The 16,903-nt window shown below is 36.1% G+C and overlaps 2 protein-coding genes across 10 annotated transcripts in view; one reads left to right on the forward strand and one right to left on the reverse strand.

Moving 5' to 3' along the window:
• The window catches only part of LOC145779363 (APOBEC1 complementation factor-like), a 48,689-nt gene that overhangs the window by 2,124 nt on the left and 29,662 nt on the right, over positions 1-16,903 (forward strand). For 3 of the 9 annotated variants that reach the window (XM_082590927.1, XM_082590929.1, XM_082590934.1), the window contains exons 2-3: positions 185-272; positions 15,560-15,637. The gene's annotated coding sequence lies outside the window, so the exon portion shown is untranslated. Of the gene's footprint in view, positions 1-184; positions 273-10,416; positions 10,478-14,250; positions 14,384-15,559; positions 15,638-16,903 lie in introns of those variants that run through there. The other 6 variants (XM_082590930.1, XM_082590932.1, XM_082590931.1 and 3 more) reach the window with 5 other exon arrangements.
• On the reverse strand, positions 2,258-16,795 carry LOC145779366 (uncharacterized). Its single transcript, XM_082590938.1, has 2 exons — positions 16,610-16,795; positions 2,258-4,825 (listed from the first exon to the last, which is right to left on the reverse strand). Exons 1-2 carry the CDS (start codon positions 16,689-16,691, stop codon positions 4,287-4,289), a joined length of 621 nt encoding a protein of 206 aa, XP_082447064.1. The 5' UTR covers positions 16,692-16,795; the 3' UTR covers positions 2,258-4,286.

Raw genomic sequence — 16,903 nt, forward strand, 5'->3', positions numbered from 1 at the left:
CCAAGTATGCTTTATATATGACAAAAGGTTACAGTAGATAAATTAAAAAAGTAAGCAAGGTCTATCTTTAATTTAACGATGATGGCTGAACCTGAATGAAAAAGTAAAGGATAACTAAAATTTTTGCACTTCAAATTGCTGAGTCGAAATAAGAAATTCCAAATCTATGTAATTTGTGCGTTAGTTTTTCTTTGCAGATTTTCAACAACTTTACTGAGCAAGAAATCATATTTATAAAGTCTTGGCTCTGTTATCTGACTTTGGAAGTAGAAGTAAGTAAAGGAAATAGAAGTAGAGTAAAAATAATTCTAAATAGAAGTAGAGTAAGCAAGTCACAATTCTCAGGCTTACACTCCAAATCTAACTAGTAAGGTTGACTTACCACAACAAATAAACTAATACGTCAACAACAGGCAAGAACGTCCAACCTACGTTTAACAGTTGTCGGTTTGACTATCACCTACCAAGGTGCAAGGATGCCTATGTTACTGGCAAGATATTGAGCCACTGACGCAAGCCAGGTTATCGAGATTAGCAGTGAAATTTGTAATTGTCGAAATTTTGTTGTCTGTGAATTATTTCATTTGTAGAGAGCAGTCCTTGAAAAAATAGGTCCAGAAATCCCTATTAGGCAAGATGCATAACGACATGCTGAAAGGATGATATGAAGATAGCTTATCTGCCTTCCTGTCGGTAATCTAAATTTTCATAGGGAAAAGTGAATCTGGAGTTGAATCAAATATTAAATTACAACAAAATTATGAGAATTCAAAGCTAACTTTACGCTTCAGCGCATTTTTTAGGAAATGGACCTATGAAGTTTTTCGTTTAAATTTCGTGTGTGTAAGTCTGAGAATGGTGGCACAGTTGCATTTCATAATTTTTCAAAACTTTATCGTTTTTACTGTAGGCTACCTCAATACTTTGCAACAATAGACTAGCACAAGTTATGGCATCCCATCTACACCGGGGCAGTTCCTTTTCATTTCTTTGTTTGCATCACTAGCAGTCAGTCATTCTCTATAGGAGTGGGCGTTGTCGTCTGCGTAGTGATTTAGAAGTGCTTGCACGACGTACAAACGGACGTCGGTTCGAAAGCACGTGTATGTGACATGTGTTTTGGTAAAGCACTTAAAATACGCTTGTTGGGTGGCTTAGAAAATTGTTTGTTTGCCTTTCAGTCCATTTAACGTAAATATGCACCCACCACCGCCATTGGCGTAGCCAGGGAGGGGCGAAAGGGGCCGTGCCCCCCCCCAATTTTCAAAGTTTGGATTCCAAAGTTGAGCCCTTTGTTGAAAATATAATAAAATTTGTAGAAATTTATATCGTTCTACATGACATCTGGCTATTAACACCTCCCAGGACTTGTTTTAGACACACAGAAAGATACCAATAAATTTTGAAAATCGTAAATCGCGCAAAGTTTACCCGATTTACCCTTCTTTTAACTAATCTGAGGAAGCAATTTCAGAATCGTTTTCTCTGTTGGGTTTTTGTGTAGTTTTTGAGTAGCTGAGTTTTTGGTGTTCTCTAATTTTAGCCGCAGTTTTTGCCCGTTCGTGTGTAATAGCTACCTTTAATAAGTTAATAGCTGTTTATCTGCAAATAAATTTCATACGAATATTAGCCTAAAAGTGTTTCCAGAAAGCGCTATAATCCAATATTTGAGTGTAATTTGAAAAAAATTTCCGGGGGAGCATGCCCCCTGACCCTCCTAGAATACGCGTGCCTTCGAAACGCTCTAAGCCTTCCCCCCTGTTTTATTGCTTTCCTTGCTCAACCCACCAGGATACGCCACTGCACATCAGGTGACGATGTCTTAAATCAAACACTTTGTCGTTCTCTTCAATTCATCAAATATTTGGCCCCCCCATTTTTTTTCTGGCTACGTCACTGACCACCGCTGTTAGCTACTCGTCTTGAAACAAAAAAATATATATAAATTTTGAATTTTTACATTTATGCAATCTTGGTTGCAGACCTGTGTGTTTATACTACCTATGCCACTTGAACAAAAACTGCCTGTTTCAGGTACGTACGTGAACGTACTTAGCCTACATTCGACGATGGCTATTCAATGGAGGGGTAGGTTTTTTACAAATAGAAACGAACTTAATCCAGACAATGACTTCTGCTTCACCCAAGATGGTACAAAGCGTTCCAACGTATAGAAGACAATACATTAACCAAATCGTCTTTAGTTTAAATAATTTATTTTAATTTAGTTTTATCACAAAGGATTTATGTTGCAAAATTTTGCGTTTAGTATGTTGGCAACAATGGCATTCAGATAGTTAAATCCCTGCGATATAAACATTAGATTTTTTTTCGCGTAACATTAGAAATGAAGCAACTAAAACAAATCTTGGCCAAGATCATTTGGCAAAGTTAGATGTGACAAATAACATTTTCTTACTGATGTGGTTTGTAGTAAAGATATTGAAAAACATTTCTACTACAGATTTTGGTAAACATGAAAAAATGGGGTCGGTTGTATTACCTGGTAATGCGAGCCCTCAGAGAGTACGTAAAACTGACGTAAACGTAATCTCATGACGTGTTGATAAGTGATTTTTCGTCACCCCACGTCATTTACAGAATGAAAGAATTACTGTAACTAATTACTAAGAGAATTGCGCTGATGAGAAAATTAAATTTAATACAAAACAAAAGCGAAATCTAATGCTAGTGTGAGATACAGCACAACGAGTTTGCCATGCTAACTAGTAGTAGTCTCTGTCTGATCTAGCGCTTTGTGGTCACCAGCTAAAACATTCATAAACAAGAATGCAGATTTTCGAGAGTGCATATATCTTTTTTATCTTAAACTTTTACTAGTTTTAAACAGGATGTACAGTATTTGCATAATATACAAAGCAAATGACCAAAAGCTTATCAATTTTAGTTTTCAAATAAACTCTAAGATTGAAAACGCAAATTTTAGAGGCGTTTACTAACGTCAAGTATGAAGAAGTAACTTATATTACACACAGCAGCTTCAGTAACTTAAAACTTAAATTGCTTTGCGTTGAAGTACCTGTTTAATATCTAATATAGTACTGCCTTATAATGTAAAACTTAAAAAAGCACTTTTATATTTTGTTTTGATCTTGACACAAAGATTAAAAAGACTTATTTTATTGACCGATCATTGGCCTGGCAAAACAAATTGCAAGAGTATTCCAACAGAAATCACACTTAGTTCAACCATTCAGCGTCGTCATATTCATCCTCTTCGCTATTTTCAAAAGCTTGACTTGTCTCTGACTTAATTTATGAACGCAAAACGAGACGTTAAGCTTTGGCCTTTATCAAGCTGAAGGCAAACACATAAAACATTAGTTTGAACACTTCTATCAGATTGATCCACATCCTTTTACGTGAGATAGATGAAAAATATATTCTATCAATTGCGAATGCGTACATATTTACACAAGAACGTTTGCTGCAAAGTTTGTATCAATCCCGCCTGATATAAATTTTTAGGACTTGTACATAAAAACATTTACAGGCAATAAATCATAGTTTTGATTTCATCTTGTGTAAGGACTAAAAAATGATAATTTCAGGATGATACACTTTCTTGTTAAGAAGTCAGCAAATCAGTATTTTTTACATTGATTCAACGTCTTCATGCGTTGAATCAACGTAAAAAGAAATGATTTGCTGGCTGGGCAGTTGGTTTGGAACATTTTACTTTGTGCTCATTCTGCAGATGTGACCTTTTTTGTTTTAAATGGTCCATCGTCTTCAATAGACTACCGTCCATATACCTCATCGGTCATTTTGCTGATCAAAAATATGATGCAAAAGTGTTTAGCGTTTTACTCTGAAACGTGACAAAAATATCATTTGGATCAGAATCATTTTAGTGACGCAACTGAATGTTTCAATATCACGGCGTAATAGCCTACACAGCTAAAATGGGTGCCAGCTTTTAAATTCAGCTTTCTGGGGATAGTTCCCAACCAGTCCATTATTGGTTACCCCTGAGTATTTTTTCCGGTCGTAAATAAGTATGTAGATTTAAATTCCATTATTGCGTTCATCATCGGCCTCACCCATCTTATAGACAAACACAGTACACGAATACTTGTCTGATTAATAATCTAAACAAACTTTCAAGAATTTCTTTGCGTCAAAATGTTCTTCAAAAGCACAGCATTTAAAAAAACAAAAATTCTTCTGCTTTACCTGCTCCATATTTGCTAATTGGCGTTTCATTGAAGTAAAAGTAACAATTTTTGACAGAAAAACAAAATGTTTTGGCAATAAATAGTTGTTTATGAATCACCCCCTTCTTCCTCCTCTGTCATGCTTACAACTGTTTTTGCATTCAGGGTTTTTTGATATAAAAAGTCTCCTGGTTTTAATTCCCTAGCCGGTGGTGGAACCCCAGATGGTCTCCTACGATTGTTATCGTAACGTCCGAAGTTTGGGGTAACGAAATTTCCTGTGCTGAAACCGGGAAAATTTGCTGATAAATGAGATGGAGTTGCTGAGGAGCCGTGCTTGTATACAAAATTTAGAGTTTCTTGCGTAGCATGCTCTTTGGGAGAAATTGGTTTTAACGAGTCATTAAAAAAATCTGCTTCTTCTTTGGTTGATTCTGAGTCTTCTTCCTTTTTCTGCTGCTCGTCATCCGTGACACCATTAGTTTCTTCTTGCGACTGTTGAGAAGAACTCCCATCTCCTTGAGTGCGCTCATTTTGCTCTTTTACTTCCATATCACAATGTGTAACAGAAGCACGAAATTTCACGTTTGGTACAATCAAGTTTTTGCTTTCTGTCCAATTGAGGGTGTGATCTAACACCTCATTTTCTGTAAAACAACGTATCTTTTTGTTATTCTGTGTGTATTATGAAGCTAAAGTAATGATGAAGCAAGAGTTGTTATAGGCTACAAATGTAATCTTTCCGACCTATAAAATCAACAATTTCCACTACAGAATTCTTGGAACATCAATCGTTCCTATGAGCTTGAATGAACTAAAGTTAGAAACTCAGCACAACAATGAAACAACAGATTATAGACATATGTTACAGAGTTTTCGTGGTACACCGATGTGGGCTGTGACAAAAAGTTTGCGAGGTGATCTACTCGTCAAGAGCACGTCTCTCTAACCATTTTGTCATCGTGGAACCCCTAATTTACTTTCGTATTTGTCAAGGAACCTCCACCAACAAAAAATATAATCAAAACAATAACGTTCTTGTCAATAGCATAAAAATGAACAAATAACGCAACAACGATCAATTTTTCTTTCTCGTATATTGACTGCCCTTAACCTCTTGTTAGGCTAACTGGCCTGCTTGGAGTGTGCATGCGGCACGATGATCCACGAGTCAGACTGACGCATCAATATACTGAAGCAAAAAATCAAGATTCCTAAAAAACGAGGAACTCTCGCGGAATCTTTTAAACTCACGGAACCCAACCACAATGTGGTTGTCGCAGAGCATGCCATGTTCTGCATTGAAGCCCTTTGTTGAAGAGCGCTGGTCTAAAGTGGACCTATAGCCATGAACGGCATGTTTTTCTGCTACAGGACATCGGCATTACAAGCATAACATCACCATCCGTTATGGATTGGCTGTTGAAAACTTCACATATCCTTTATTCATCTTCCTTCGGTGTGCAGTTGCATGAACTTGCTAATCAAATAGCTAACTTTGCATAAGTTAAATGCAAATTTGTGAAACTCAATGCCCACCGGCAGGTTTTGGTATTATTTTTTATAATTTTCTTTTTGAGTCGAGATATAGCTAACATTTGCATAAAGCATAATATGTCTTTGTCCGTGTGGCAAGTTCAAAGAGTCTGTAATCGGACTGCTATGGCCTATTCAAAATCAACCTCAACTGAAGCTGCAAATTTATTTCTTCTCAACACAAGTTTTTTGTTTGGTTTATTTTCGTTTTGGCTAAACTTACAAAAACGACAAACTGTGTGAAGATGGTTACGCTTTCCCTTCACAAGCAAATACAAATAAAGTCGCACCCTCTTACTCCAAAAAGTACTGATACGAAATATGCAACAGCTTGCTTCGAAATCTTATTCTGGTCTCTATTTTCTCAACCTCAAGTAGGTAACAATCGAAATAGAACATCTTCACATTTTGACCTCGGCCTCTGTTAGTTAAAGATTAATAAAATACTGACCAGATTCTCATAAATTAATGTTTAAGTTCATTTTACGATATTTTGAGAACAACCTGAAATGTTGTTTCCGGTAACCAGACAATTTAAAAAATGAATTCAATAAAAGTCACCGTTTCTTTCGCTTAATTATAGAGATGTCAAATCTTTCAGCAACTGCGAAATTTCTAAACGTACTATGTCCGCCTGTCCAACCATACATCAATCTGCCATATTTTAGCCAAGTTTTAATTGCCAGATTTACGATATTTTTCAGCCAAAGTAGGTTACAACTGAGTAAACAGCCATTGTTGGCCTAAACGTTCCAGAACAATTGCCCTGTTTATCATATCCATGAGATCTGATAAGATTAAAAAGTAGAAGTTCTAGTCATAGAACTATACGTCCCAGCCCAGATTCACAACTCTTTTAGCTGCAATTAAGTCTCAGCTTATGGCATTGCTACAATGTTTAGTAGACCTGTTTAAAAATCAAAAATTTTCATTTTTTTTAGCTTCTCGCATTGTTTCCCATGATTTTGATAATGATAAATCCAAAAATGACAACCACTTTGCTCTCAGATGATGAGATACTTTGCCTCAAAAGGCCTAAACGTTTCCATTGTTGCTAAAATCACCCATTTTTGACATGTCAGCCATGATCCTGACGATGGAAGTCTTTATTTCAGCTGAAAACACTTTCATCCAATGCCTTACCGATAGCTCACAGAAAACAATCTCCCGAAAACCATCACTGAAATTAAAACCTTTTCAATACTTTGCAGTAACCTGAAAAAGCACTTGCGTTCTAAAAATCAACCTCTAACAACTTATGCTGTAACTCTTTAATTATCTGACTGTATTATTGATTGTTGCACCAAATCCTGGTATATAGCATGCCTTTCCAAATGCCACTTTTGAAAATTTACCCTACATATATTACTATATTATATATTAACATATCTTACTATACGTATATCTTATCATATATTATACCCGAATGGATAAGGATGATGATTACTATCTTTACTCTTCCATGAATAAGCTACTATACTGCATTGCATAATTTAATATTTGCCAGAATATCCTTGTTGAAAAGGAGCGATCTTCCTGGCGTCAGCACTACCTGACTACTCACTATAGAACAGCGAGCATTATGTTTCGCTAATCATACCGGTGTAGCCTCCACACTAGCCATCAAGACTTTTCCAAAAACATGTGTTTCTCGGCAGTCGAGTGTAGCAGGAACTCAGCGATAGACACGTGTTGCGAACTCAGTGATAGACACTGATGAGCCAAGCCTCATGGCGAAACACGTGTCTATCGCTGAGTTCCTGCTACACTCGACTGCCGAGAAACAGAATATCCTTCATCGGCACTACCAAAGAGTCTCCACCTCTCATTAGCGATACCAAAAACACTCCATCCCTCACTGACGCTATAAAAGATGATTCAACTCTTATTGGTAATACCAAAAACACGCTGCTATATCATCATACTTCTTATGCTCTTACATGTGCAGGAAATTAATTTAAAAAACAAAGCTTTTTTATCTTGATAATGAGCTGCCATATTGTGTATTTGTTCTGCAATCTACAGGCTACTTAATGTCGTTGCTGCGAACACTTTATTTCTGTATAAAATCTGTAAATAGTCCTTGTTTTGATAGTCCGTTACGTAATTACAATATGTGTGTGTGTATTAGTTTGTTTTTGTGATGTTGTTAGGTTCAGTCGTGTTCTCATTGCTTTAAAAATTGGCGCTCCAGTTGTTTCAGGAACAAGGAGGCGACTGATCCTTAACTAATTCATCTACTTGTTTTAAAGTATCAGGTTTGGTGGCCGTGCTTAACTATATTTATTGATGTATATACCGCAATATTAGATCCTTTCATGCACGTCTTAAACCATTATGGTTTTGCCACCTTTTCCTTTTGTTGGCTTTGTTACCGTATTTCTTTTTCACAATATCATTTCTTTTGCATTCTGACAAAGAAAAAGAAAATTGAATTGAATTGAAGTAAAAATTAACTTTTGGATATTCAGCATCATTTTGAGAAGTGTGGAGAGAATAAGAAGATTAAGAAGCATCACTTAGCACCACTAGTGGTGAAAATGCATTTTGCTTATTTCAGGCAACCTATACAGTATACACATCTTTTGAAATTTCTCAATGGGTCTAGTCTGACAGAAACAGACCTCAGACTTATGGGTCTAGTCTGACAGAAACAGACCTCAGACTTTTATTTTGACGATGACGTCATAAAAGTCACGTAGACGTCATTCTAAATTTTTAACTTACGTTATAATGATCTATTAAAGAGTAAGAGATTAGCTCATTACTCTGTAAGACAAGACAGATAGAGATTTGACTGATAACCGTCGTGAAAACCAACCAACCATTTGACTGATAAGTGATAACCGTCGTGATGACTATGTTACAGAAGGCAGACCATGAACGAGTTCTGAAACAATTGTATTGGCATTCACAAAAGCAAGTAGCCTATCGCTATTGAAAAAATTTTCCCCACAGCTGATCGTCTTTCGATGTCAGACAATCAAAAGACCGCCAAAGTCGCTATTGTATTGAAGGCTGTTGGTTCAAGCATTGACGGTTTTTAAATCTCAACATTGACCACAAGAAGGCAATCAGTTTAAGGTAACACTCCAGCCAAACATAGCCTACATGAACCAATTTCGAGAGGAGCCGACAGCAAAGCATTGTGTTTTTCACGTGCGCGGACATTTTGTCGAAAGGACATTTTGCCGAAAGACATTTTTCCGAAAGGACATTTTGCCGAATGGACAAATTGCAGAAAGGACTAAGGTTGTGAACGATAGACTAAAACACATTGTGGAGAATATCGATACATATTACACAAAAATGAGTTTCGGCAAAATGTCCATTCAGCAAAATGTCTTTCGGCAAAATGTCCGGGTACCGTTTTTCATTGGGTGGCAAACGCTTGAAAGATATATTAGGTTGCCAAGTCAAGCTTCCAAAACTTTGGTAATATCAGTTTCCGAGGCACTAAAATATGAAGGAAAACTCCTGGGTGTGCCAAATCTCAGAAATTCTTTTGCTGCATTCTAAGCAAAGTATCACCACTAAATAAACCGTATGCGATGAAGTATTTATGGAAAAGAGCAAAAACGAAATGCAAATTTGGCTGATTAGAGTAATTCAAATCAAACAAAAGAGCTTTAAGGCATATTATGCTTTAAGGCATTTAGTAATTTAATGAAGGCTTTAATGCTTTATGGATTTGGTCAAGTTTATGACCTTGGATAAATGTAATTTTGTATTTCATTGTGATATTGCAGTAATGCAAGAATACGCTATTACGTATGTTGGCTGTAACATTGGCATTAAATGTACAAGCAAGATTGAACATCGGTTCAAGGAATTCAATAAAAAATTTTAATATCTAAGCAATACTTCAAAAGGCGGATAGAAAACACAGCCAAATTAGAAATCTAACCAAATATTTACTCTTGAATGAAATAACACCTTTAAAGGACCGTATAGGTATATTACCATAAAGCAATTTCTTTAAGAGTGCCTGGTTATTGCTTCACTGCTTGATAAGAGTGGAGTACTAACAACCAGGGCCGGTTGAGAGGATAATTTGGGCTCAGTATCAATGAGACTCTCAGGCCCCAAGTTCAGACACTTCTAAGAAAAACGCACCATATCCAATAAATACGAGATGTTTTTTTCAAGTTTTCGGGCGCTTTGGAATGATTAGGCCTACAGCTCTTAAAATCATCCCAGGTCCAAAAATACCCTCTGGGCCATCATGCCATTGCTACTGCCAACAACCGCTTCGTTGAAACATTGATTATATGAAGCAGATATAAAAAAGGCCGGAAGCTCCGGCTTCCGGCCGAAGTTGACATCTGCTGGCCGGAACATCCTGCCTACGGCCAAAATCTTGCCTCCGGTGCATCACTATTTGATTGTTTGACATCGAAAGATGATCAGCTGTGGTGCAAATGTTTCTATTGAAGATAATTGCTTTTAGGAACGCCAATCCAATTGTTTCTGAACTATATGAATGCCTGCATTCTGTAGCGTAGTCATCTCGACGGTTATTAGTCAAATCTCTATCTTCACTCACGAAAAACTCAACGGCTTCATCTTCAATCATGCTACCATGCATCAAGTTACAAAGCAGACAAGTTTCAAGCAGTAACATTGCATACCATTGTTTTTTGCATTTGTATTTTAGTAATGTTCAGCTGTAATTTATTTTCTGAGGTTTATTTTTTTGCAGGAAATTTTGTCTGTTTTGAAAAACGGATAATCGATATTGCAGCAACAGCTTGTCTTTCTGGGTGAGTGTTCTTTCATACATGCACACTTCAATAGTTTTCACTTTTGCAATGTAACAGGGTTAGGAAGTAGCAATACCGCAATGCAGCTTACTAATTTTGCTGTCTTGTCTAACAGAATAATGAGCTAATCGCTTGCTCTTTAATAGATCATTTAAACGCAAGTTAAAAAATTAGAATGGCGTCATCATGACTTTTATGACGTCACATTGACGTCATCGCCAAAATTAAATCTGAGGTCTGTTTCTATCAGACTAGATAGACCCATTGAGAAATTTCAAAAGATGTGTATACTGTATAGGTTGCATGAAATAAGCAAAATGCATTTTCACCACTAATGGCGCTAAGTGCTGTTTCCTAAATTTCTTATTCCCCCACACTTCTCAAAATGATGCCAAATATCCAAAAGGTGATTTTTACTTGTGAGCTATCAGTAAGGCATTGGATGAAAGTGTTTTCAGCTGAAAGACTTCCATCGTCAGAATCATGGCTGACAGGTCAAAAATGGGTGGTTTTAGCGAAAATGGAAATGTTTAGGCCTTTTGAGGCAAGGTATCTCATCATCTGAGAGCAAAATGGTTGTTATTTTTGGATTTATCATGGTCGAAATCATTAGAAACAATGCGAGAAGCTAAAAAATTTGAATATTTTTGAACAAGTCGAATAGTTTCTATACGCAGCCTATGCAGCAATTGTGGTACTGCCTGATTTTGATAACCAAATGGTCGTTTGCAACTCTCTCGTTGAAGGTACAAAAAACACATAGTAAAATAACTACATACAAACTCTTAGGTTATGTGTTCTTTTATGTACAATGTACCACATGCTGTCTAACAAAATTTCAGTGTTTGATTAGTTGGCAAAATAAAGTAAGCACTACCAAAGTGCTATCAAAGGTAACACAATTTAGATTTAGACATTACAAGTTCAAATAAAATTAATTTCTGGTTTAACGTTGCTTAACTTTAGACTAAATTTCTAAGTTTACTGCACCCAAAATGTTTCCATTCGTTTTACGTCTCACACAACACCGATTTACTGACAACTGATAAACCACTTTTTCCTCTTTAAGGTTATTCTGAACAAAATAGTGAAAATCTGCTTGCATTGTTTGCCATATGGTAAAGTTAGTGTTTATTCCAAACACTGGTATATAAAAACACTGCTTTTAGTTTTTCTACATTCGTGACAGACAAGTCTACTGATCATTCAAACTTAACTTTATGCTGACAGCAACAAGCGTCTACAATTTGAATTGAGACACTTTTTGTTATCAGCTTAATTCAACGAATTAAAATCGTGGGTTAAAACTAAAACATTATTTGACGATTGGTGGCTTTAACATAATTGCTTGTGTGTTTCCTGATTGCTGATAGAGGCTTGTCCGCTTAAATTGCCTTGAGCCAAAGCTCTAGGCTCCATACCTCAATCAAGGTGCGAAATAATTGCTGGTTACTCTCAAGAGAATCGTTTTAATGTCCGGGTTGAACCAAAATCAAGGCTTCAATTTCCAGTTTGAACTAGCCGTCTAACTTGATCATGATGTGACGGTTTTAATAACTAAAAATAAAACGAGCAGAAAAAGGTGTTTGCAATCGACTTTTCCCTCAAACGCTATTAAAACATATTACCATCTCGTGTTCAAGATATTTAAACTTAACACTTTTGGTAAGTAGCGTACTCGATATTTATAAACTCAAAATAAAATTCAAAAAAATGAAGAGGTGTACCAGAAAATATCTATAAGACTGGCCCATGATACAAAAGAATGATCTACTGAGGATACAAATTGATATTCATAAATCAACAAGTGAATAAAAAAATATCACTAACCGCTGAAGTACATGTGGCTCTACACAAAGTGAAAATTATATGACTTTTGACTCTTTTCTATTTCTTTAAAAATAATGTTTAAAAAGACATTGTTAACTGCGGACAGTGGCCAATGTTTCGATCTCACTGATCTCTTCAGCGCATTGAAACGAAAGTAGAGAGTTGTCTTGAAGTTTCAGATAAGATGATGGTTTTCAAGAGTTATTGGCATTTTTAACTTGCAGTTGGTTTCGTTCAGATAAACTACGGTAAATTTTGTTCATCGTAGCTCAAAGAACTCTTTCTATAAAATTCTTCGTAAAAAATAAAACATGTTTATTATAATTAACTATAGCTATTAAAAGCCTGCTACGTTTGAAACCGCTACGATAAACAAATAATACTGTTAAACAAAAAGCTCAATCGCTTGCAAAACCCAATAACTATCTATGCTGCTGCTATTTGGTAGTTTTTTAGATTTTATCAGACTATCAAAAGTGCTTTTTCAATAACAAAACCGGGTAAAAGGAAACACAACAATGATATGCAGGAAACAATAATTGAAAAAAAGTAAAATAATAATGAATAGCCCATGGCTCGTTAAAAAATGTTAAAAAGTCCACAATTAGGCCTCGGCTCACAATTTATAGACCACTGGTCTAGGTTCATGTTTCATTTCGTCTACATCAGCTCTTGTATTCAGCGCAATAATTCTTCCAGTATAGGTTCGTTCAAATAGTTGAAAGCTTTGAACTTGTCATAACAAACAAGCGAAAATTCATATACGACATTTAAAAAGCAAACTAATTGTTCTGAAACTGTTTTGGCAACTTACGTCATCGTTTATGACAAATGGAAAGTTGCCTATATCATATGTCTTGCAAACACTCTTGTATAGCCTACATTTTGCAACGTTCTTCATATATTTAAAAATCAGTTTTTCACAAGCATGAAAACTTCATGAGTTTTCTATTGTTTTTACATCCACTTTAAAACAAAAAAATTTCAACTGAATGTATAGTAGGCGGCTACTCTCGGCTATTTAGATATATTACACTGAAAAACGTGAACTGACACAGAAAGTTTAAAATAAATTGTTCGGATCGAATAACGCGTTGACAATCCCATATCAGCGATTGTGATTTCTTATTCAAGTTATGTTCCACTGATTAACATTGCAGTTTGCAAACTAGTTTTTACTCTGGTTTGTATGAATGACACAGCTTTAGTGCCTAATCTAAGTCCAATTCTTCACGCTTTCTGTAGTGCTAAGCAGAAATATTCGTAATGATTTTTTTTGTTAATTCACAATTAAAAGCTTTTTATTTGACAGCAAAAAAATTAATGAAAAATCTTCTTGTATGTATATAAGCTGTCTATCAGGTTATTATAGCCTACTATTGAGTCTATCGGAAAAAAATGTATTTCTTACAATGCTTCAACATAACTGATATAAGTCTAAATCAGTTTATAGTAAATTGTCTTGAAAATATCTACTATTCTAACTATCTTTTATTACCCTACTTCTATTTTCCAAAAAGGTCATCATGGGTCATCTTGTAATGACGTTAGCGCCAGTGGTAGATATCCCATCTTTTCATCATCATCATCATCATCTTGACTGTTAAAAATTTATTGATTGAGAGGAGCTGGCATTTTCGTTTATCTATAATTAAGCTATATTTCCCATTGGGAATGCGTTTTAAAGATAGGCATACAACGTAACTAATGCATAACCACTGCATTGCGCTTTAAATGCTAAATAATATACTTTGTTTTGTTCTTTTTATGCGTGCTTTCTCTGCTTCAATGATTCTGTCAACACAACAACTTTATGCAAGATTCCCAACAAGTCCAAGTAGGCTATTGTCCACAGAATCTAATGCATCTGTGTGTATAAGCGTTAGTGTCAATGTTTTTATTCTTTAGTCCTGTCAGATTAACCAGCTGATTTTATTAAGCAGCTGCTCTTTTGTTGAGCGGTGAATTTGCTTTGTTCTCTGAGATCTCTGACATCATGACAGCTAATCTGCTATTATCAACCTGATCTATTTGACAAAGTTAGTGGCCATCTTTGCGAAAGAAAATGACAGCCAAGTGAGCAATTTGTCATCACTTCTCTTATGATCTGACGTTTACCGACGGCGTTGGCGGAATAATATTTCATTCGAGTGACTATGGGCTACACCAGGGGTGTCCAAAGTCCGGCCCACGATACGTTTTTGAATTGCCCGTGCCTATTGTTGCACAATGTATATTTTATGACCCGCAGACAGATAGAAATCATACAAATTCTACATGCATTTTAAAAAAAATTAATAAAAACAGTATTTTCTCACAGACGAGCCAGGTGAGAAAAGTTTGAATGCGTCGTAATTGCGATCGGGGTGTGGGCTTGAGCAACGCATTTCAAGACTGAATTCCATTCAGCGGTACCTAGTAGGTAAAATAATTCCCCGGCAATAACATTTCAACAATCAGAAACTTCACTCTGCCAATCTCGGCAACCGGCCCTGCGTCAAAAACGTCTAAGTTACCAGCATGCAAAACTGCCAGGAAAAACCTATCCAGGCTTTGTCAGTCTGAGGATAAAAATTCAACGCCAACCAATGAGTGAAACAGTCGAGCATTCCGTATATTTTCTTGCTAGCAAATTCAACGACCGCTTTCGAGATTTAACCACAATAGTAAAGGATTTATTGCTATTCTCTTCTTTCTGCATGAATCCTGATGAGGCTCCAGCTAACCTGCAGCTAACTGAGCTTTTTCTGCGATGCCGAAGTCGACAGCAACGTTTTTTCTCTTGACTTATTACCAGCAGCTGGATAAAATAAATTTCCAGAAATGCGAAAGCTTGCAAAGAAATTTTTGAGCTTGTTCGGTTCAGCATATTTGTGGGAGCAGGCGTTCTCGGTTATGAACATGAACTGCTTGTGGTCTAAAACAAAGCCATGCTTGACAAAGTTTCAGTGTGTTTCAAATTCTGATGGACAAGCAGATTGTAACTAACTTATCATATATCATGTTATGCAAGTTATATTGCAAAATACATAAACTTGCACATTGCTTTATGAAATTTGAAAATACCATTGAATAACGCAATACTACTATATATGCATTTTTTTTCCGGAAAACAAGATTCTCAGAAATTATTGGCCCGCGGGCACTTCCGCATTATCAAATTTGGCCCGCCTAGGAAAAAGTTTGGACACCCCTGGGCTACACGGTCTGCCAGGTCAAATTTCTGCCTCTCACTTACTTTTTCCGTTGCAGACTGAGGGTCTCACCTGTGCTACAGTTACACTTGACAAAACTAAAGCAATTATGTGGCATCAATTTCAAATGATTGAAGTAAGTCATAGCAATAACTTGGTTATTTATTTGTTGTCGCTCTACAATTGCAAAATGTTTTTAGCGACAGGACTCATTTTTAATTTTGTATCATAGTTACTATGTTACCACATTGATTGCCAGACTTATCTCCAACGCGTTATGTAAGAAAACACCACAACCAGTACCGTTTTTAAAGTCTTTGGGATGCCCTAACCTGGAATCGAACCCATAGCTACTGTACAAGCATTAGAGCCGAAGATAATAACCACGAGCTGGTAGCTATGAGTGGTGATCAATGTGTTTGTTGGCTGTTGTTTATAGAAATTATACTTTTATCACTAAAATTACTGAGGTGATTCACACCGACATGGAAATTTACTGTTCGAATTGCAAAGGAACATAAATATTTTGATTCAACACCATTTGCCCTCTTCGAGAACAACGCACATTTAAACGAAAACAAGTTACGCTTATTGTTATGTCCCAAGACCGATGAAGTCTAAAATATCACGCACGCTCTGCATTTCGATTGAATTCACCATCTTGATGACAACATGTGGGCTGTTTTGCTTTTTCCACTGCTGGAAATTGAATTTTCACTTTGTGATTTTTCAAGTCTCCGATGGGGTTTCAACATTGGCATTGATCAGACTTTCGGAAGAAAAAAAATGACATTACAAAACGTTTAACAACTGAAGCTAACTTACTTTCTTTCGCATCCAGATACAAACATATAGATTGAATAAATTTTCAGAGTTTGTAAAATGCATTGTGCAGCACAAGTGTGAAGCGGTATGTTTAAACAGTTGGTACGGCTATCCCTCGTTTTCCAGGATGTTGGTTTTCGCAATAGAAAAAAAAAGCTAAGAATTAAGGTGTCTCAGCAAACTGCTGTATATGGATTGCAAATGACCAATGAAATATACCGAATAATAATGTCATTAAGTCTTTAATGTGTTAAGAATAGACTCGCGTGCCAACTAGTCATACCTTCTGTGTGCTTTGTCTTCAGAGGTTCTTGTGTTGCTACGTCACCATTTTGTTTCACTTGGACCGATGACGAGCATCCCATTACGTCACAATCGTTTAGTTTCACTTTTACTTTTGCACTTTCATGACCGAATAGAGATTATTAATGAGCTCAAGTTCTTTTGAATTTGACGCTTTTTAACAACTTACACTGTGTTAAAAAAAAATATTGTGATGCAATTCACAAAATTCTCAAAATATCTAGTTTACAAAGATTGTATTTATCATTTCAAGTCAAGAAAATAAATCAAAACG

This window comes from Aplidium turbinatum, chromosome 11 (genome assembly GCF_918807975.1).
Source record: "Aplidium turbinatum chromosome 11, kaAplTurb1.1, whole genome shotgun sequence".
NCBI classification, from domain to species: Eukaryota; Metazoa; Chordata; class Ascidiacea; order Aplousobranchia; family Polyclinidae; genus Aplidium; species Aplidium turbinatum.